General features: G+C 41.6%; 1 protein-coding gene across 4 annotated transcripts in view; it reads right to left on the bottom strand.

The window, feature by feature from the left end:
- The window catches only part of LOC122970856 (ankyrin repeat and fibronectin type-III domain-containing protein 1), a 144,604-nt gene that overhangs the window by 25,489 nt on the left and 95,110 nt on the right, over window positions 1–24,005 (bottom strand). For all 4 annotated transcript variants that reach the window (XM_044337180.1, XM_044337181.1, XM_044337179.1 and 1 more), the window contains one exon: window positions 13,336–13,458. In XM_044337180.1, coding sequence (XP_044193115.1) covers window positions 13,336–13,458 — 123 coding nt within the window. The remainder of the gene's footprint in view (window positions 1–13,335; window positions 13,459–24,005) is intronic.

The following is a 24,005-nucleotide window of genomic DNA, read 5'->3' on the forward strand; positions in this document are numbered from 1 at the left end:
AGGGCCGATACACCTAAAATACCCCCGATCCCCGTCCCTTCCCGCTCCGTCCCATCCATCTCCACTCCATCCCGTAATAGAGGCCTTATTTTAGACATCCTCGTGTTCCCGGCTGGGCCTAACCTATTCCAGGGTTCCAGATAAAGCGCGGCAGGTATTTGGAATAATTTTTCCATGGGCCTGGCCCGGAAGATAAAACAAGAGATATATTTGTAATGCGTGTGGCGGTATCCCATTTCAAAGAGAAAGCCCATTGGAATCCAGCCCCGGGCTTATTGTTATTTGCCTGAGATGGAACAGACAACTTTTTTCTGTCGGCAGGATGGTGCCCCATCACTCTCTGACGACATTAGGGAGTGTGTGGCGTGGTGTGGTGTGTATGTGTCTGTGCTTTCAAAGAGATGCTCCATCCTACACGTGAGCTTGGGATGTCATTCCCAATGACAAACCGCCTACCCTTGAGAGAGATAAAAGACCACCATACACAAATTCAACAGAGATTATTTTAAAAAGCTATGCAAAATCATACCCAAAGAAAGATACTTTGTGATGATTACAAATATTTCAACAAAGCTCATTTACCCATACTGTTAACTGATGACCACCATGATGACTGTAGGCTTTTGACCATGGACTGTATATAAAGATGGACATAGTGAGATGTGATGTCACCCATTGGTTTGCATTGGAGCCAGTTTGAAGCCCAGAGTTGCTGCTTATGGTCGGTACCATCTTTTCAACATTAAACTTACCAAAATATTGCAACAACAGTCCAACTGCGAGTCCTGGAACTGGAGAGAGCAGCAGGTGAGAGAACTGTCAATCACAACTGTCAATCAATGCCCAAATGGCAGACATCAAAGCCGACTTCAAGTCATCAAATCTTATTAATGGAGCAATAATTTCCAAAATGACCACCAGCACACTTATGAGAAGAATTGAATTTTGGCTAACAAGCACTGAGTCCACTGTCTACAGACTAACAGGCTAACAAACACTGTTTTACTCTGGGACATGAACAAATCCGGTGAGCAACCGAATGCAAGCGGTCTCTTCAGTATTCTTCGGCATACGGGCAGTAGATCAGCATGTACCGGATGTGTCAAGGGCAGCGAGTCTGTACGAGAGCTGGTATCAGTATCAGCAGCTGCTGAAGAGAGCAAAATTAGCATGACACATAGAGCCACAATGGCCACATTTATGGGAAATACATCAGGTTGAAATAACCCAGAATTTTCCTTTAAAGCAAGTTAAACGTTGTCACATAGTACTGAAGTAAGCTTTTAATACAGTTTAAGGTTGTAATACTTCCATTTTATTGTTGGCAGTTGGTCTGGTGACATATAAAGCAGATTATGTGGGAGAACGCGAGGGTTTTTGTTAGTTTCGGACTTTAGAGTGAGTATATGGCTACTTCTCGTTGGCACGTACCAGTACAGACCCGACATGTATCAATCCCACAAAAGAATTGGCTCTTTGGATTTGTTCATTTCATGCCAGCACAATTTTTGAATGTGAGTCAGTTGGAGCCAGGGATCTTTTGGAGCCAGCATATAGCGACAGTCGGTGGGCACTGCACTTTAAGGCACTTCTGCATTGGCTTCAGCCTCATGCTGTGGTAGTTGCCACTTGCTTTTGACACATTGTCCAATCAACGGCGTCAGTGGAGATTGAACAGGAACTGTTATGCTGGCTGTTCTCTGGTAAACACATGGAAAAACATGTAAAGGACAAACTTACCTAAACTTTTTGAATGGTAGGGAAAACATTTAAATTGAATGAAAACTTACAGCAGAGGTTGGTAACAGAAGTTATAAGAGTGGCACATAACAGACACTATAGTCTACACTATCATCAGCTCCTTCACCTCCTTGAGGTAACTGCTTTTTGGACCAAGACTACCGCTGCTACAATCATTTGAATAAAGGACCAGAGTTCATTAACATCACACACTGAAAAACACAAACACCGCAATACTTAAACTCTCTCTCACACACAGACAGTCTATGTCACATAATTTCCTACAGTTTTACCAGTTTTGGGAAGCAGGAAGCAGTTGTTCTGGGAAAGTCTCTACCAAAAGCCATGTTTGGCCCCTGATCAATCCCACATCAAATACACCCAGTCTGTAATGAGACTGCACCAGCCCGACAAACAATCAACACCCCTAAGTTGCAAACACACACACACACACACACATAGCACCCCCTTTATTAATTATATCAGCCTGTTTACACAAACAACTTGCTCCTCCAGACAGTGAGTCACATATAAATAGATCCTACATATTTGTACTATGTAGTTTTTGTATGAGTGAAAGTCGAGCTGGGAAAAAACTTGTGATTGAAGCAAATGTTAAAGAATTGTTGGTTCCAGCATTGGAGAAATGGCTGTGCTTGCTTTTTTGTGCAAGCTAAAAAGGGAGCCACAAGTATGCACATAACAGCTCATAACAGTGGTGTGCAGAAGGATATCTCAGAAACACTTCAAAGCAAATCAGCAAACTGACAGCTGAGTGGAAAATGTTGCTTAGTCTGACGAATCCCAGTTTATGTTGCAACATATAAATGGCAAGGTCAGAGGCGCAAGAAAGAATGTATTCATCCAGCCTGTTGTCAACAGTACAGGAGTAACCGCACACACATATACTCACACTCACGGAAACACAACCATCTGCCTCAACTGTCAATAAGATTAGATTTTCCCAACTTCAAATCTGAGCATCTGAGATAGCAGTTCACTCATTCACAGCCATTTGACACCTGTCCTGTTCTAGTGGTTCAGTTCTGACAGAAATGGGATTGGATACAATTTTCCTCTACATCATCATCATCATCATTGGGGTTTCTTTGATTCTCACTCATTTTCCTCTTGTTTTTTTGTTTGTTGTCTAAAAGCTTTTTTTTTTTTCTATCTTCTTTTTCTCTTCCTGTCTCTCTCACACACAATTTGATTTTGTTTCTGCCCCCTCTGCCTGTCATGTGGTGTAACGCATTCTTGACATCTGTTGATGCAACTCCGGGAGAAATTAACAACAGTTGGTTTGATGCTCCCGAGACTGATAGAACTGGAATCTCTATTTTAATACAATTAATCGCACAGCCATACTGGGTAAGACAAATGAGAACTTGAATGTAAGCAGAAAAAATGTTTTTGGCCGGAACATTCTGCTTCTATAAATACAGATAACATTAATACAAAGTATAAACAATGGAAAATTTCTTTAACAAGGCACACACACACACACACACCCACACACAGACACAAAAAGTCTAAAGCTAAACGTTTTTCTGCACAGTGGTGTACCTAGCCATAGGCATGTGTTTGTGTGTGCCTGTGTGTGTTTGTGAGCATATGTGCATGAACATGTAGGCGCCAGAGAAGGGCATTACAGGGACTGCTGCCCAAATTAGCTACAGCAGCACAAAGAAAGATCTTCTGATAGCGTGGCACAAACAATACAGTTATGTTAATGCAAAGTGAAATGAAGAGAGCAAAGACAACAAACAGATTGGACACCTAAAAGGCCATATCTGTTCTAAGGGGCTGTAAAGCATGGAGCTGTGTAAAAGATTTTACCTGCAACAAAACCTTTTATAACAAAGCCAAAATCTGTTACTTTTCTTTGTTTTACTCTCTTCCTTAACATCACTTTCTCCATTTCCCTTTCCAACAAATTCTCCCCGTGCCCGTGCTCCCCTTCACCCCCTCGCCCTGACTCCATCCTATCCCACCCTAGCAAGTCACAGGGTCTCCCAGGTCAGCTGTGTGATGACAGGACCACCTTATTTCCAAGCTTCTCACCAGGGCTAGTCTACCGCCATGAGAACACATAAATCTCTGCTTCATGTTTGTGTGTGTGTCTAATTGGGTTTATTACACACAGACACAAATGACCATTCATATTAGTTGACACGTATTGCATCGGTTGTCTGCACAGGTCAAGTCCTACAAAACAGACAAAGAGGTGGAGGTAGGTAGATGGATTGTGAGAGACAAGGAGAGATGCAAAAAAGGCAAAGAGCGGCACCAGAAGGACAGTGCTCACTGAAAACAGGGTGGTGGGGGTCAGAGAGGCAGACAGTGAGAGGAGAAAGTTGCACAAACTCACTCGCGTGCGTGCACACACACACGCACATGCACGCACGCACACACACACACACACACGCACGCACGCACACACACACACACACACACACACACACACACACACACACACACACACACACACACACACACACACACATACACACACACACACACACTGAGCGAGAGTACGCTGGCTGCTCTAAATGTGGCTTGTAGAAGGAAATTCTGAAATCTGAGTCTTGGCACCAGACAGGCTGGAAGCAGGCAGGCTGCTGGACGCAGAGAGAGAGAGAGAGAGAGAGAGAGAGAGAGAGAGAGAGAGAGAGAGAGAGAGAGAGAGAGAGAGAGAGAGAGGATGAAGGGATGGGGGGGGGGGGGGCTTTATTACTAGAATTCATATAGCCGTCCCCTCTGTTTGGCTCTTATCAGCTTATAGGCAATGTGAGGCCATGCCAACGCTGTGACCTGCAGCTCCTCACTCACACTAAGTTGGCATGGCAACACAACAAATGCACATACACACACATGCTCACATATTAAAACATCGGCACATATGCACATGTGCAGTCCTCTGTAGAGATTTCACATGATTTTACAGCCGCCAAGACAATCCGATAAACTTTCGACTCTTGAGGATTATATTTTACAGATGAGATTTTATTGGGGGATGTACAGTATCAGGTGTGTGCAAATGTTTCAGTAGTATACTCTTGCTAAAAACACCCCCTTTTCACTTTATCCCCAAGGTGTCTAAACAGCGAAAAGGAAAATGATTATTCTACCAGATGTGCGGTATACATTTTCAAATGAGGTTGACTTCCCTGGACGTAATGTACCTGATCAGCAACAACATTAACATGGACTTTGGTATTCAAATAATGCTCATCTGATAACAAGCAGCCTCATTAGTGCTGAGAAAACATTCTCCATCCTGTTACAACAGAGGCGGCAGACAGTACTACTGATACCAGACAGGATAAAGCCTTAGATTCTGTTGTTTACACCAAGTTTACACCATCTAGGCAATATTTTTCCACTGTTAAGTCATCCAGTTTTGGTAATCCACTCTCCACTGTGGCATCAACTTCCTCTTATTTCTATGTTGGGTGGGCTGAGATGGCGCTCTTTATATTCCTGCTTGAGTGAATCAGGCTATTCTCTTGTGACCTCTCACTCACTAGATGCCCTTTATCACATTAACACTATAGTGCAGCAAAATCCCACAAAGGTTTTGGTTGTGATATGCCAAAACCTGTCAAGTTCACTGGTACCCAGGTTGGTTTGATCACATCTGCTGTTCGTCACAGTTAGTTCAAAGAGTAACTGAACTGTAGGCATCGTAGGCATTCTGTTTTTACTTATCATACATGACGCACTTTGAAGTGTGAGCCGTGTCGGGACAAACTGTGAATACTGAGTATATATTTTCTACACCATGCACCTAAAGAAGACCATGCTGCATGCTCTCACAGGAATATGCTCACACTGCCCTTTATGTCTATTTACACAGACTTTTTTTCTTGTCCTCTTCCTCTCACTTTCTCTCCCTCTCCCTTGGGAGAGCAGCAGAGAAAGAGGGGGCGGTCCGCTGTATGTTTAACCTTTGAAGTGGGCCTGCTGTGCCGAGCAAGGCCTGCCACCTGTTGGCTCTGTGTGTGTGCATGTGTGTGTGTGCACGCAGAGGTAAATCTCCCTAATTTTGATGAGCAGAGACAACAGCGGAGTCACCATGGGGATGTGGTGGCGGGCAGTGGCCGACGTTCTCAGGAGGGGGGGGGGTGGTGGTGGTGTTGCTTCCAAGGTGGGATCACACGCACACAAACATACACACAACCCCTCCTCTGTCAGAGGCTTGGTGACACCATGTCTCCCACGGTGATCGTGGGCCCAGCCTGGGTGGCTCCAGGCCTTCTGTGTGTCTCTCAGTGTGAGTGTGTGTGTCACACCAAAGGGGTCCCTGCCTGGGCCGCCATATGCCACCCACCCAGCCAGGGAGAAGAGAGGGGCGGAGGCGACCCCTGGCCACTGAAGCCACCAGTTGGCCCATTCTCTCAGTCACACGCCGGCCGGGCGCCATGTTTAAAGTCCCACGGCTGTTTATCTGGGATAGGGATGGAGGGAGGTGGTTGGGTGGGGTGGCTATTCTCCTGACACACACACACATGCATACACTCCTAAATGAATGGATAGATGGGCGAATGCACTGAGAGTGTATGGTGCATGGTAACACAACTGATCTTACATCAGTGTGTGTCAGTGTACACTTTGCAGGATGCTCTTCTCTCGTTTCTGGAAGCTCACATGCATGCCAACAAACATTATGCACATATACACTCATACACCCATAACCAATATTGATCTGTGATCTACTGAGCCATTGACTGTATGCAATACAGTCGATCAAGAAAGAGTAAGTGAAAGAAAGTTATTAATTATTATTTGCTATAGGGTGCACAAAAAACAAAAAGCTGACCATCCTGATACTGCTCGTTTCCATGGAGATAGTCACAACACAAGCCACGTACAGTAGGAACATCTCTGATGAAGTCTAGACATTGAGCCCTCAGATGAAGATGTGGATGGATGAGACCTGGAGAGGAATTCAAGTTCCAACAGGTGGACAGGTGGAGATGGGTTATGTAAACCAAACACTGAAGTCCAGAAGGGAACAGTTTTCAATTCTGACAGCAACAAGATGAATGATTAACAGAGGTTTTGGCAAAACCAGACCAGTTGAAGTGAATATGGGAAAAGCAGTCAGTCAGCTGACTGCGTCAGAAGTGGGGATAGAAAAAAATAAAGAGAGTAGAGAGAGTAAGCATAAAGTTCCTGGTTGAACTTATAAGCTTAAGTAAGTAAACGTCTTCTGTTCCATTGCAAAGTGCACTGACGTGGGCGTGGAGGTCTGTACTACCTGAGCTTCCTATCTCAATCTGTAAACCATTTTCCTAGACTAGTTTCAAACCACAAGCCTCTTGGGTCCCCAGCTGATTTTCTTTCTGCCTCTGACCCTGAATACAACCTTAACACGCACACACACACACACAGAAAGGAGACAGAGGGGTGTAGTTCCCCCAGCCTTGGTTGTCTTTTATCAGCTTATAAGCAACACATGGAGCCACGCTAACCCTCTGACCTACAGGCTGTCTGTCTCTGCACACACACACACACACACACACACACACACACACACACAAACAGAAACAAACACACCACATTAACTGGCTCCTTTCTCCCATACTCTTTATTTCGTAACTTTTCCCTCTCCCCTCTCCTCACGGTCCAGTTTAGAGCTCTTCGTCACTCTCTTTTGTTGTCTCTCTCCATCATCTTTTCAATCTGTCTTTTCATCTACTTCAGTCTCAATCAATCTCACTCTCTTTTTCTCTCCCTCCTCCTCTTTTTACCTATTTCAGTCTTCTCTGACCCTCCCACCCCACCCCTCCCCCCACTTTCCTACCTCTCTCTTTCAGTCCACCTCCCTCCCTCTCACTGCTCTCCATCCCCACCCCCTGTCTCTCTGTGTCTGTGTGCTGAGTTGAGGTTTGGAGTGGAAACCAGAGTATCAAGTCGGAGACACACAGGACAAGAGGGAGCCAGCCTCATAAATCTCCCTTAGTGCAGCCCACAGCATCCAGATTCAAGAACACAGTGTGTGTGAGTGTGTGTACATATTTGAGTGCATGTATTTGTGTGTGGGTGCATGCGTGTCTACGGCTGTGCATGTTCCTTTTTGCAAATACAAGTGCACGTAGGTGTTTATATGCATGTGTGTGTGTGCACTTCATGTTTTAATTTGTGTGACTGCATATACTGTATTTGTGAATGGACATGCATGTATGTGGGTTAATGTGAGTGTGTGTGTGTTTGTTTAAGGGTGTGTGCATGTGGGTGTTTGTGTGTGCGTGCGTGTGTGTGTGTGTGTGTGTGTGTGTGTGTGTAAGAAAGAATAGCTCAGGGCCTATCCAAAAGCAAAGAGGTAAGCAGAAATTCTGCTCCCTCATGCAGACTGGAATCTGTAGTCTCTCATCTCGCCAACAACTCAGCCTCAACAAATTAATATTGCAGGCCAAAACTCAGTTGAAGTACAAACTTAACAGGACACCTGAAACAGTATTAATAAACAGTTTTGTTCTAGGGAAAATGTTTCCTGTGTCCTCAAGTTTGAAACAATAAAAACTACAAAACTGTCATCAATCAGCACAAAATATTTAGCTTATTTTTGATGAAGGCTTTACAGTGAAAGTAGATGTGGCTATGTTAGTAGCTATGTTCTACCTTTGATCATATTGCATAGTCTTTACCTGCAGATGGAGTTTGCTCAGTTGTAATGGAATAGTAGATGTTCAAATTTGCATTTTTTTCCTGAGCAATTCAAGGATCATGTTGGCTTAAAAGCTTAAAGCATTAAAATAGTCAGCACTGAAAATAAGGTCATTGATCAGCAATGGCAACCCAAGAAAATGTTAAATAGTAGCATACCAACAAAAACAATGTTGTATATTTTCAGTGAGACAGTACAAAAAAAAAAAAAAAAAAAAAAAAAAAAAAAAAAAAATATATATATATATATATATATATATATATATATATGTATGTATGTATGTATGTATGTATATATATCATCATGATTTTCTAGCCCTATATCACTTCTAGTTTGTACATTATCTTGAACTATAACTAGTTCGTTTAGCATTTTACATCATTAGTTTTCATGTGTCAATGTTTTTTTTTATGTTTTTAAGAGTAATGTCCCTTTAATGCCACCACAAAAGCAGGAGTAAAATAATAGACATTCCAGCACAAGCAGAAACCAATCCTCTTTTGTAGTGATCTTAAACAGTATGTTCTGATCGGAATATCTGAAGAGAAAAATTACAGGCATCTATAACCTCCTCATTTGTCCCTTTCTTTTGAAATGACAGCTCTCAGCCACAGAAGAAAGGAAGAAAAAGAAAAAGCGAGACTGAAAAGAAAGAGTGGGGAATATTAAATCAAATTAGAACCAAATGAGGCGAGTGGCACTCTGTCCAAAACCACTTTACACCCGGGCCCCTTGAGCATTGCCCGTCTTTTTCCACTAAGACTTTGGTGATTTAAAAAAAAAACACACTGAACCATTCTCTATCTCCTTTTTCATTCCCTTTGTGCACAGTTCATAAGGATTAGTACTTAGTAACCACCATACCCCCCAAACCCAACTCAACATAGTGCTAACTTTTTCAATGTGTGTTTGCTCATTTATGTTTGTGAGCACGAATGCCAGAGTGGAGAAAGTCAAGAGTTTCTGCTGATTTGTGTGTGTGTACATGTGTTAAAGGATGAAAAGCATGTTGGTATCTCTCCTGACATCGAAGTTAAGACGTCATCCTAAGAGTGCTGTCAGCTTCGAGTTATCCCTGAAGACAGGAAGGCACCAGGCAGAGCAGAGAGGCCTTCAGGGGATGTCCAGTTCGTACTGTGTAGCCATACACACACATGACAAATAACACTTGTGAGCTACCAACTGCACTCTTTCAAATTTCAAGTTTTGTAAATGAAGTGGATATGGCTTGAGTGCAGAGTGCTACGTTACACGTTGATGTTTCAGTACTTATGTATAGAGTTTCCTCTCCAGGCATACTGCGGGGGGACTGTTATGGGAAATAAAAACTGCTTGGCCGACATACATGGCTGCCTCTCCATTGTACTCAGGGGTTTTGGCAAAGGGCTGGAACTGCCGCCCTGTCACCATGAGAGGATATGGAAATTAAGACTTATTTACTGGGCCTATGCTGGAACTGAACCAGTGTGCCTTTATAGCCCCAATGTCTCCTGTGTCCATGTTGTTCACAGGAAACAAGGCAGCAAATATAAACGCCAGTGGGAAGCAGAGCTATATCAGTTCAGTGATTAAGCTACGCTCTCATAATGCAGGGAATTCCCTTAGTGACATACAGTACCAGCAGCAGGCTGATGTAATATCAAATAGGTTCACAAATGGCTTCAGAGAACAGAGAAGTAAAAATCGATTTTCATTCAGAGTTCTCTCAACAGAAACCTCAAAGGGCAACCATTTTTACCTGAGGATGTCACTGATGTACATTTTAATTATTAACACTGATGGTTTCCTGGAAAAACGTGTCAATATTTTTTCAGCAATCGTAAGTCAGTAAATACCCTCTTATTTCCCCTTTAACAAACCCTCCTTTTCCCCTCCTTCTACTGTTTTCTCCACCAATACCCCTAGAGCCCATTTACTATGATTACCAATAACAATAACACTGCCATTATCTTTTATTATCGCTTTTTCCCAAGGCCCTGCCAGCCCTAACGGACTTTGATAAAGCTACAAAACGGCTCCTGTTTCAAGCTTGTATATGGGCTGCCTTGGCTCAGAATTCCCTTAATAGTCACAGTTTGTTTGGGTATCTGACTTGAATTGACATAAACGGCAATGGTCCACTAAATAGATAGTAAAGTGTTAAACCACCTGAGACTGCTTTACTGTGGAGAGAGTGGCTGGTAGGTTTCTAGCTTGGTATTTTATATAATCCTTGTCTCACTTTACTCTTAAAAGCTAAGATTTACAGAGTAAGAGAAAGGGAGCAGTGCCTACATCAACATAATTAAATCTTAAAGGTCCTATATGTAAGCATTGTGAGGCAATTTACATGCATTAATTATTTTTTATTGCCAATGAGTGAGCGGGTTGTAACATAACTTAAAAAAAAAGACCTTCCCCGACTTTCTCGGTTGCCTGTAACAGCCTGTGGACTGATTTCTATGTGAAGGACTTGGGTTGTTTTTTTCCACAAAAGTCCAAAGGATGTAACGTTATTGTGTCACATACCCTGCAGATATTATCTTTCCAGCTCTGTTACCGACCAGGTGGGCTGGTGGCTATCTGCCTAACTATGCCAGCTGTCACCGTTTCTGGCTACAGTACCTTTGTTTTTCAAGGGGTGGGGGCAGGTTGAGATGGCTAGCTACCTCCGTTGACCACCACACATTTCACAACAAAACTGTAGCGTGTTGCTCCCCGGCCACAGCGTGTGAGCCACGTGGGTGTGAGCGTGTGGACATACAGCGGGGGGCAAGGGGGTGGACTGACTGGGAGTGAGATTGAGAGATGCTTTGTTGAAGCACGGTACAAAACAAAACATTAGAGATCTTTTATGTTATTATGAGAAGTGTAAGCAAGGAAAAAGACATCACCTGCAGTAGTCTCACGCCACTGCTCACTTGTGCTGACAGAGTGTGAGAGCCTGTGCAAGCAACATAATGCTTAATGCAGCTCACTTAACGGCCACCGGTGTCACTAATGAGAAGGACTTTCTGATTCTTACATATAGAACCTTTAATTTAAAAACATATACAGGTGGATAAAACCAAAACATTTCAACATTTCACCCCATTACAAGCACGAACACATTCCAGTGCTTTCTTTAGCTGTTTTAGGACAAACATAATTCATTAGTTGTGACTGACACCTAATAGTTCTTAGACAACAGGTACCTATTCAGTAATTTCTCAGTATAAACTAATTAATCAATAAAATGACAGAAAAAACTAATAAAAGTGGAAGTCAGTAACAGTGCACCCCACATGCAGTTTTCATATTTAATGTAAGATGAAGACTTTTAATTAAATAATTAATTAAATTCCTTATTTTGGTCTCATTTTTTAAAAATGCCTAACTAGGTGAAAACTATTCTCATTGCAACTTAGTGCTGTCATTTTTTTACCTGTACACTAGGCTGGGCCACATGGCATTTTAAAATCACATCCCGACACTATAGAGTTAAAAAGTATATTACTTAGAGAAATATAGCCCTGTGATAACAATTATTTCAAAAAAATCCTCATAAATAGTGAGCGAAACAATAAGACAGATCACTTGGACAGACTACAGGAAGTGCTATAAATGTCCAACTATTCCAAATATGCAAGTGACTCATGGGATGTTTTCAATAGATGCTACTAGCACACGTGTTTTCCTTCTGACCGCGTTGATGACTGTGCATTCCAGGGGAGCTGTACTGGTCTTGTCAGGAGCTGGACCGACCTTGTTTCACCTCCCGGTAGCATGACTCAGTCCTCAACCTTGAATCTCTCCTCCAAGGGGTCCCTTGTTTATTATGTCACAAAAGGCTGGTCGCACTCTTGTAACGGTGGCTCGCCCCGGAGAAAGTCAGAATCCAGCTGTAGCCAAGCCCCCCTCATCCCTCTCGTAAATGAGCATGTCCAATCTACCCACTGTGTTTCATTAAAACCAGACCACATCAATCAGGGCCTGAACTTTAAAGGCCAGGTCCCTTCTCCAGCAACATGGGAGAAAAACGTGGAGCTGTTAAAGTAAAGGACCTCACACTGCACTTACACTCCAACACTCATACACTTAACACCACATTTCTGCTGGTGGACCACACATCGCAACGTCAGTCCGAGACCACACAGTAGGTCTCATAAGGCCGACAAAAGACCTCGTAAGACCTCACAGTGGGCCCTAGCATGATTCGATAGGACCTCAGAGAATCCCACACCTGTACTTCACAAACCGCTAAGTAACTCTACTGAAAAGCTACTGTAGTCCTCGCACAGCAATTAGAAACCTGGAAACTGTTTAGACCCGTGACTGTTTGGACATTTTTTACTTGACAAAATTAAGTGCAAAGGAAGTGTAAGATCCGCTTTAACCCGAGGCAATTTTCCCAATGGTGAGAGAAGTATAAAGGAAGAGCCAAGAATACATAGCAGGAAGCTCAGGGGGGATGCCAGATGGACGGACGGCAGGATGGATGAGTAGATAAATGAGTGGAGGCTAGGCAACAAGAGGGGAGACTGGGAAGGATTCCCATGGGTGGGGACGGGAAGGCAGCCCTGTGATGGAAAGCTTTCAAACTCCTTTCATCGGCTGCCTGAGGACTGGAGCTTTACAAGAGCAAGATGAGCCGGCGCCACTGGAGCTGCTTGGCGCTCTTCAACGAAACCCAGACGCGGAGTCAGAGCAGGACCCTATAACCACTACGCCCACTCTCTGCCCCCGCCCCAAACACCAGTCCCCAAACCCCATCGACCTCAGCCTTGATTTTGTATAGAGACGCATCATAGGAAGGTTCAGATGCAGTAGTCTCTCTCTTATTAGGTGTTACTCTTTGGATTTCAAATATGATAAGTGACACATTGTCCTATTTAGAATCCTGCTTTTGACACCAAAAATCACAAGAATGTGGTAAAGCATAAAGAGAAGGTCTTTGGTCTTACCAATCTACACTAAGAGATCGTCTCCTGTAGGATGGAGGTCTGTCAGACGTAGTCTTCTCTGCTTTGGACGGACGCTCTTTGAGGGAGAGACGATGAGTAAACTTGGAGATCCCTGATTCAGACCTTAGGGGAAAGAGCAGAAATAAAGCAATTAGAATAAGACTGTTAACAGGTTTTTACTGTGGTCTCAAAAGGGGGGGGTTGGGGGGGGGGGGGTTTCTGTAGTAAACTATATGCTGAATTTCCAAGAAACCCTATATTATGTGCATTGTGCATTCTTGCATAGCAGTTGGAGGAGGAGCAGGAGCAGTTGACATCTAACACCGGCTGTCTTTTTCTGTCAGCTCTCAGTATAAATAATTTCTAAAAAGAAAGCACATAGCTTGAAGCATCAGAGTCGAGTAGTTCAGATTATTGAAGGTGTTTATTAAGAATGTTTTACCAGGGGGACTTATATTTGTACAATAGGTTCAGCTACAGTACTATAAAAAATTTTATATACCAAAAAGTGCCAAAAACCAAGATGAAATATTGTCAGAGAACACTAATGTCCTAGTGAAATTGATTCACTTATGCCTTTAACTAAACTCAGTTTCGCAGAAATCAAAATACTCAGTGGAAATGTAGCCCATGAAGTTGATAAACAGTGTAACAATGCTGCAGTTCCCAGAGGAAACATTAGGTTTCAGGGAAAGCCGCATACTTCCTGCCTAATTTTCTCCAAATCTTTTTCACATAAAAAAAAGTGAAGTCACACACATTTTAATCTCCTCTACTGGGCTGCCAATGTCCCAGTTCAACTTTTCACTCAAAATTAAAAACAGGAAATGTAATATTTCTTCCATTCCAGCTCGGGACACATTTGATGAGATTCAGCATTGCAATATTGCTGTGGTAACAGTAGGGACTAATCAAAATGTAATAATATTTTCTATCAAAGAGCCAGGCTCACGGAGCCAGGGTAGAAGAGTATGTGATGTAAATTTCACAATGAAGAAATTGTATGAAGAAAACGCAAAATCTAAGGATTTTCCTATAGATTTTTCCATGAAGACTTTTTTCTACATGACAGAGGTTTACATAAAATGATGCCCAAGCATTGTGCTGCATTCTTCGCTCACCTAATCTCACACACATGCTGTTTCCATTTCATTATGAAATGATAAAACATCCCTAATGATGACTCATACATACTTGCACACATACATAGATCTCCTCTCAACCTGAGCCAAAAAGCATTTTAGTCTCCATGGTGAGCTCTGTTGGAGACAAACTGCAGGGATGGTTGGACTGAGGATAGTGCAGACTACTGGGTGCACCCTGCCACTCAAACACTTGTTAGTTTATGTGAGATGCTGCAGAAAATGCAGTTCACATGAGGCTTTGATAAAACAGGATTGATGAAATCATACACAATAGTTCATGGCACATGTTTGATAACCGAACAGTAACATGGATGAATGACAGTGTGATAATGCAGCCAGTTGTACCTAATTCAATTGCTAAATTGGCATAATGTCACTTGCAGAGAGGTCTGACAGGATCTTGAATAAGAAAGGACACAAGGTCTGAGATTTTCCTGTCAAGTCTAATGCTTCTATGAGAAACCAATCCGATGTGAGAGAATGATTATTCAAAAATATTAAATTGAATGAAGACCTTTATTGCATCATGGACCTGTAAACATTCCCGTTGGGGCGAATAATAACCGCTGTGACCTTGGAAATTGAAGTAAAGCCCTTTGTAAAGTTACAGTTCCATGCCAAATGGGCACTGTGCTACCTTGGTTGGAACATCATCTGCTCTTTTTTTAACCGATATAAAAATAAAGATTGCTCCATTGCCAAAATTTTATCTCATCCCCTTTCAGAAGGGCTAGAATCATCCTTGGTAGACAATGTAAATCAAGATTCTCTGAACAACAACTAAAATAAAGTGAGAAAAAAGTGAGAAATGAGAATTATTAAATACAAAACATTTCAATATTAGGTAAACCTACTTTTACTTAATGATAGTGAGCATGAATTTAAATGATTTGCATCATAGAAAATGATAAATATTTCTAAGAAAAGCTTCTCTATCTATAAAAAACTTGGTAGATTTTTCTTCTGACTAGTACACAGCGTTTTGAAATGAAACCCTGAAAATACTCTCTCATGTTGTTCTACAATAAGACCAGCTGTTTCACTATAAAGATGTTGCCATAAGCTCAGTTCTCATTCAAATGACCTCATGCTAAGGCTTATCTAGTAGAACAACCCCCCGCCCTACTGCCTTCTTTCCCACTCCTACACCCTCAACTACTGTTTCCTGACCCTGCGCCAGCTTCTCCAAAGAGTTGGTTGACCTCGTAGACAAAGAGGCATATTTTCCTGTATGAATCACACAAACGGGGTGTGGGATTTTAGTCAGATGGCACAGCAACCCCTAATTGATGGTATTAAGCTAGGCTGGGCTTCTTCTTCAAGGGCTTTTAATTAAATTAGTACCACTGCCCTGTGCACGCCAGCTACTGCCAACCATTGATGTTGACGTCCCTTGACTTTACAGTGGTTTGAAAAAATCTGATTCATAAATAGGCTTCAGGAACGATTGGTTTGGATCATCATTGGTTCTTAATAATTGCCTTGGTTTTGGAGGTCCATGATGTTTGGCCTGTGACCAATAGATACATTAAGAGTTCCCTGTAATACTTCAAACATTTGGATCAAACACATGACACAACACAGCAATAGGATAATGACTTCAATGGCATGAAAACATATAGGATCATGACTTCAAAGACATGGGGGACCAGCGGACATACATGAGGACTCAGGGAATCCCTTTGAGGGGTTTAGAGGAAAACTGGACATGTGAAGCAGGTGGGTCGTGGTGGAGGGGATCTGCTGGCAACTGGCTGCCTCTTGGCTCCCAGAGAGCCTCAACCCTGGCTCCGCCCCATGCAGCTGTCCCCGATAACATCATCACAGCAGGCTAACTGTGATGATGCAATCCCCTTGGAGGCCCACTCAGGATATCCCGGCCGATTATCCTCTCATCAGAATTATATTTTCTCTTTCATTTCACTGGTGTTGATTACGGTTTAAGAAATCAGTCATTTGATTGATTGTTTTGCCTTATGGAACACAGGTTGGAGGAGGATTGCATGAAGTCACATCACTGCAAAATGATCTGACCTTGAAGCCATGCGATCCTATGCACACACCACTTATGAAGCTGCGGCACCCAGGCAAGTGCATACATAGCATAGCATGCAGCAAGCTGGTGCTAGGACACTTGCCAAGCTGCTCTGCCCACTTAAAAGTAAAATCCTTTAGACCTTTAGTCATACCTGTATGACTATATTGTGATACTGTCTGTTATTATTTCCCATCTCACACCTCAGCTGCTGTGCCTCTGCTCTCAATGAACACAGACAAAGGCCATTAAGCCATTTCAGACCACATGCAGAAAGGATGCAGATCACTTGCTGAGCAAACTGCACAGCATGTGTGCACAACCGACAGCAGCCCTGCAGAGGAAGCTTTCTGCTCCATCTCTTTTCTATTAGTCTCTGATGTACAAAGCTGTTAGTTAGAGAAATATAATGTAAAAACATAAAATGAATGTAACTGCACCATTTTACCATCTCACATCTATCTGAGAGTTTACTGTGATTCTACTTTAGTGTGTTGTTATTTTATTGGAATCTGTTGGACATTTTTATTCTGCTCTAGTTTATGTCTTTATTTACCTTGGAGTGCGTTTAATACTATTGGTCCAGAGGTCAAATTTTGTCGTTCATGGTTCCCAAAGGATGGATTCTAATGACATTGGTGACCCCTTGACTTTTCCCACTACTGGCGGCCATTAAATTTAGTACAAATATTCATGTCCTCCTCAGGGTGAATTGTAATGACTTTTCATCTAGTGCCATCACCAGGTCAACACCATTTTCAATTTTCCAGTATTTATTTGTGACCAAATACCTCAAAAACAAATGACATGATTAACATGGTAAGCATTACCTGATGAACATCAGTATATTAGCACTGTCATTATGAACATGCTAGCATGCTGACATTAGCATCTAGCTCACCATTGCTGTGTCCAAGTACAGCCTCACAGAGACATTAGCATATCTGTAGACTCTTGAGAAATACAAGTAAACATTATTATTTTTATAACGATGTTACAAAATTGATGAAATGTATCTTTTTTACATTTGCAATATTACACATAAAAGTCCAATCTCTTTTTTGTTGTAATTCATGCTTTGTTATATTTTTCATAAAATCCCATGTCTCCCTTTTTTAGCACCAATGCTTACAAGTTAGCATAACTGTTCCTAATATATCCCTCTTATGTGAAAGCCCACAACTGCCTCACTGCAATGTGACTTAGATTATGATCTTGCCAGCATTAGTAACTTTCCCCAATCCTGCAGCACAAGACTGCTTTTGTCAGCAGTGAATGGCTTGTGTGGTGATAGGGAGAAAATGTTGACCTACGCTCACATACACGCTTCAAGCCCTTCCTCACATGTTCACACTGTCACTGCGAAGGATCGCTTTCTGCAAACAGCTCACCTAATGTCACTTTCCCTCTTTGTTCTGTTGCCATGGCAGCAATTAACTGTTCGGGGGTATTCATGTGCGGAACAAGCTCTGCTAAAGAACTGCTTGTTCTCGCTCGCTGTACACAAAGCTATCAACTGTGCACTTTGACCCCACTCATAGCCTCAGTAACCCATTGCTATTTGAGAGCAGAGTTAAGACTGCGTGGAATTCCAGCAAAACCAGTGCAGCTCAACAGCATTTGACAGTGTGCTACTGGGAGAAGTTTATTTACAGTTTAGGTGATATTCATCAGTGTTATTACTTTTATTACTAAATTATAAATATTTCATGAATAAATACTAACAGGCCCCATTCTCCAGGCATTAATTATTTAATGTAGTGTTACAGTAAAGTACTTCTACAGTTGTTTAACTAATTTCTTTATAAAATGAGTGACACAATGATCATTTTACCATTACATTGATCATTGAAAATCCTTGATATTTGGAGCTATACATTTTCTTAGACTGAATAAAAAACTACTATTTTTTACAACTATGTTTTCTGTTCCTGTCCTCCTGGATAATACAATCATTTCATATTTGATGAATGGGAACTAATTCGACAAGAATGCCCCGAATAGCTCCTCAGATCATACAGTGTTTTGTGTGAGATGTGTTTATAAAGGGATCCCACTGAAACCAGCAGAACGCTATGCATTACACAATCTCCGTGGTCTGTCTGAGGTTGGGCAGCCCTTAACCACAGATCTTATTTCAGATTACTAAAGAACAGACACTAAATCATAAGCAGGACAGATAAATACCTCACCCTGTTTCAGCAATTATGGGCAATGGCTGCCTACCTAAAACAACTATTTTGGAAAGGAGGGAAAACAATGCGCTCAGATTACTTTCATCTCTGTCTCCTGCTATGGCTTCTGATCCCTACCAATAGAACTCTAATACACCAAAAAGAATGTGGGCACTCACCCATATAAAAGATACATGCATATGCAATGGATGCAAGCACACATACTCGCAAGCATATGCACACACATGCACATACACAAACATAGTTCAATTCAGGAACATACCCCTCAATGTGTTTCATTAGGCTAACAAAAAGGCTTTCAGTGGTCCAATCATAAAAGAACACAGCCAAGCTATGAACATTGCTAATTAAAATCTGCTCAAAGAAAGCCTTGTTTTCCACTCGCCATCCCCATCCAAACCCATGTCTGTGTGTATGTCTCTCTACATGGTGGAGGCTGCTTTTATTTCACTTGGACTGAGGTCTCACCAATAAAACATACTGATATTTCTTCAAGCTAACAAGCTTTTCCTTCAGTTGTGATACGATTACAGTATTTTAATTGTTCAAAGTGTAATGTTTAATCAACGGTAGCCGTGGGGGTCAATAAATGAGGAGCAATATCACAGCAGTTTACTGCATAATACCTGATGCACTCTGGAGTCTAATAAATTTGGTCTGATAAAATTGTTTGAAATAACTTATTAAAACCATACAATGCATGACTGAAAAACAAGTCAAAGAGGAAATATATGGGATGAATATCATGTCATATTTTGAAACTGAAAAAAAGGCTTCAAAAGGTTGAAACTCATTGTTTGAAAGCTTGAAATCTAATAAAAAAGGTTTTGCAAGATTGAAACCAAGTTTTGAAGGCTTACATAATGTTTTGATAGGCTGAAAAAAAAGTCAAACCTCTGCAAACATTATTTTGTATTTGAGTTTTCCTTCTTCACAACTGCAGCACTTTTTATAGTGTTTCTTCAACACATTTTCACAGTTTCAAATTGTCACTGTTCTCCCAGTCTATTAGTTTGTTTTACAGATTTGAAACCTTATAAATGGTGATCTGAAAACTGGTGCGCATATGTTAAGAAAAAAACTTTTGTGGATGTACATTTGCATTTGTATTGCAGACTGTTCTTTCAGAGCTGAGTTTACAACACCAACATTTTAGAGATCTGCCCACGCAGTTGGCTGCCCCCGAGCAGTGCCTGTGGCAGACACGGGGTACGTCCCAAGACTCTTATTTGATCTTTCCTCACTCCTAGTTCCTTGATTGAACCGGAAGTCATTCTGGTCCGCCATTTTGAAGGCTGTTCCAAAGCTCTTATTTAGGAGCCATGAGTGAGGACACATGAGAGCTGCCTTTGCAGAAGTCTTCTAACGGCCGACACGCCCCCTTATTGGAAAGCAGCTAATAGTGACTTTGTCTGTGAGCAAGAGAATTTTTTTTAAACACATTTATATTTTACATAGTTTGTCGTCATTTCCATTCAGTCACATGTGAGGCTGAAAATACCTGAGTGTCAGGTTTGATATAAGTTACATAACTTCTATTTTCCCTGAAACAATTAGCCTTATAAATCATTTTCAGTGTCATTTTCAGACACCCTAACAAATATTCTCGGTTATTAAATAATGAATTCACAATCAGAATATTAATTAATACAGATGCAAATAATTATTAAATAATATAAATGCATTCTTCAGGCCGTCTGTTACAAAGTTTCGGTGATTCATAGTCTCATATCAGAGCTCTGAGACAATATTGCCAAAAATCACATGACTCGCAAGCTTTCAACTGTGTAGGCAGATCTACGAACAGTGGGAGTTGTAAACTCAGCTCTGAAATAATAGTCTGCAATACGAGCACAAATGTACATCTGCAAAAGTTTCAAAATTTAGATTCGCCCTATTGAAACTCAAAACTTCAAACGTTTTTTTCCCAACATACGTGCACCATTTTTCAGATCACCATTTACAAGGTTTCAAACCTGGAAAACAAACTTGTACATCGGGAGAACAATGACAACTTTGAAACTCTCAAAATGTGTTGGTGAAACACTGCAAAAAGAGCTGCAGTTGTGAAGACGGAAAACTCAAATACAAAATAATGTTTTCAGAGATTTGAAGAGATTTTAATTTTTTCTTTCAGAAAATGAAAACATTATGCAAGCCTTCAAAACTTAGTTTCAATCTTGCAAAACCTTTTTTATTAGATTTCAAGCTTTCAAACAGAGTTTCAACCTTTCGATGCTTTGTTTTTCAGTGTCGAAATGACATGATATTCATCCCATACAAATATGTTGATGAAAAGGATCATTCCTCTACCACCCACATGAGTCCAAAAGAAGACGGGAGGCATTTAACAGCCAGCTCATTGCCTTGACAAAGAAATCTTAACAATAACTGCCTCAACTTCAAGTGCTAATGATCTAATCAGAACGGTACGTGCCAAAGGAAGGGACTCTGTTATCACCCTACGCACATCTTCTCATATGCTGCCCATCCACCCACTACGGTAAACAGAGATATTTCCATCTCAGCTCCTTTCCCTCCATCCCTTCATTTCCACGTCTCTGAGTCACACTCATCGTTTCATCTTCTTTTTTCTTCAAATGTCTCCCTTTTATTACTTTGCTCTATTTCTCTCTCTCACTCCTGTTTTCCACAGAGTCGGCACATACAAAATTTGTCAGGGAGACAAAAATGAGGAAGGAATTCAATGACTTTTTTTCACTTTGGTTGGCTCCCTGTGGTGTCGGGTTTGATGCCATTCCCTCTGTGTCCCCCTCTGTGTTTGATGTGCAGCATAAGGCTGACTCAACACTGAGATATACTGATGATGGATCTGCAGTCAAATTAAACTTGAATTCAGCTGACAAGGGCATAGAAGCCAGCAAACTATTAGAGACTGTAGCTGGAGTACCATACCACTAAGAGGGGAGGGGCAAAGCAATTGGTACCACAGACAGTTTTCTCTTTCCACTCTCTTTTGGTTAGGTGGGATGAGATAATAATGTGGATGCGATTTGGACGAAACTGATCTGGGGTAATTTAATAGATATCACATTGGGGAGAAACACTGAATTGGACAGACAGTACAGAAGAGTGTACAGACTGTATAATATAGTGACCACATGCATGAGCACACTACACACCTATGAATGCATTACTTCCTGTATCCAAGATAAGCAGGGGAATGACTCCGTGAATTTGTGGTCCACAATAAACGAAAGACATACAGTAATAAAATAATGTTAAGTGACTAACAGTCAACTAATAGTCATCAGTTGCCATGCGACATCACATCACATCACATTGTAACCCACTAATAATTCTGCACAGAATCTCATAATTCTCCACAGAATCTCCACTTAAGTCTCCAGCTGGCCTCCTCTAGGACACGAAAAGCTGATAAAACCTAGTGGAGCCTGGATTTCAACCCCCTGTGTCCGCTGGTACGCTGGCTAGATGCTGAATGAAAGGAGAGGGAGTGAACATGAGAGTGTGCCAGTCTGAGTACATCTCTTTGCAATTAGCGGTAAATATGCTATCATTTAGGTGTGTGTGTGTGTGTGTCTGCATAGTTTGTGTAGGTCTATAGCTGTGGATCTGTGTGCCTGCCTTGTTTCTGAGCTGAAGTTTTTTTTTTTTTTTTCTAGAGGCCTGGCCTGACGGAGGTGGACACCCCTCTGCTATTATGTTTATGGCCTTGAAACAGCTTTAAACATAGAAACACACGCACACACAGGGCACCCCACTTTCCCCCATCAACCCACAATTGAGCACGGCGTCGAGATTCCAATCAGAGTTGAGCCAGCAGACTGAGGGGATTATTTATGCTGGAAAAGAAATGGGAACCTTGAGAAGGCAGAGAGATGAGTGTGTGTTTTTTTGCATGTCTATTCTTGTGAGGACCAAAGGTCTATCTTGAGGATAGAAAGTTGAGGAAAATCCAGTCGCCAAAAAGAGCTAATTTGCAGTTAAAGCTTGGGTTTAGGGTTTAAATTACTTGGATTAGGTTTTAAGTTTGGGAAAGAGTTACGGTTAAGCCTTTTGCAGAGAAAGTAAGTGTTGGACATAGGAGCTGACTGACAAAGTGATGCGGGTTAAACCTGGGTTGAATGTGGGCTGGGTACTGCCTGACTTTGTTGAACAGGAGTTTATATTAGTGATGGGAATTCAATTTAATGTTACAGATGTTTCATTACAATTTAAAGAGTAATGTCCTCCCAAGAAAAACGACACAAAAGGTCATCCCCTAACTTAACCCCATGGTTATTATTGTAGTCGACAAAGGTCGCCTAACTTTAAGGACGTGGTAACCCACACCACATGTTTCTCTAACCTTAACAAAGTGATCATTTAAACCCAAACCATGATCTTTCCCTAAACCTATCCAAGTGGTTTTTGTGCCAAAACCTAACCAGACCTTAACTATAGCTTTGTCACATCATCATCAATGGTTTTGGAAAACACAGACAAAAATTACATTGTCCTGCCCATTACTACGGATAGCGGAGCCAGATTAGACACTCCTATGTGTCGTTATGAAGTGCAAATGGTCAAATAATGTATTTGGTCATTTAATTTGGGGGACTAGTTGTTTAAAGGAGTACCAAAAAAGCAAAAAAAAAAAGGTGTTGTCCACTGCTTGGCAGTAAACACAGAATTTCTGACTTTACGGGTAGACAAGGAATGCCTCAGCTCACCACCGGTTATGATCACTCTGAGGCTAAAGGCAGGAAGTAACAATGACGCTTTATGGAATCCTCTGCAGATTGTTTCATCTGGGGGAAAGGTGGAGTTTCATCCTACTCACCTCCAGTCTTACAACTTCATGTCCTGCTAAGGAGGGGGCTCCTGTAATGGGAACTGCAGAACAGAATGAAATGTAGAACGTTCAGCTGGCCACCATTACGGTTCCTACTAAGCGATGCCAGTAACATTTCTTAAGGTTAAGTGAAGGACAATGCTGTGGAGTCACTTGGTGAGGAAACACAGGAAACTTAAATTCAAAATGTCTATAGAGGGTGATCGCGGTTGAAATCCTGAGTTGGCTTGTTTTGTACCTAAAGCAGTTTAATACTGAAATCACATTTGAACTTTTGTAAGCCAGCAAAGCTATGAGGATCCAGAGTGTTGAGATGTTTTTGGGAAAGCTGATAAAAATTTTGATGTGTGGTTTTCAAACTGGAGGGAGAGGTTTGGTTCATCTTGTTGTGCAACATAATAGAAAGAAATTTTCTCTGAGAACTCCCTCATCAAATGTGGTTGTGAGGATGGAGTGTTTGTATGTTATGCTGTTAC

The sequence above is a fragment of the Thunnus albacares genome, chromosome 20 (assembly GCF_914725855.1).
Source record: "Thunnus albacares chromosome 20, fThuAlb1.1, whole genome shotgun sequence".
Lineage (NCBI taxonomy): Eukaryota > Metazoa > Chordata > Actinopteri > Scombriformes > Scombridae > Thunnus > Thunnus albacares.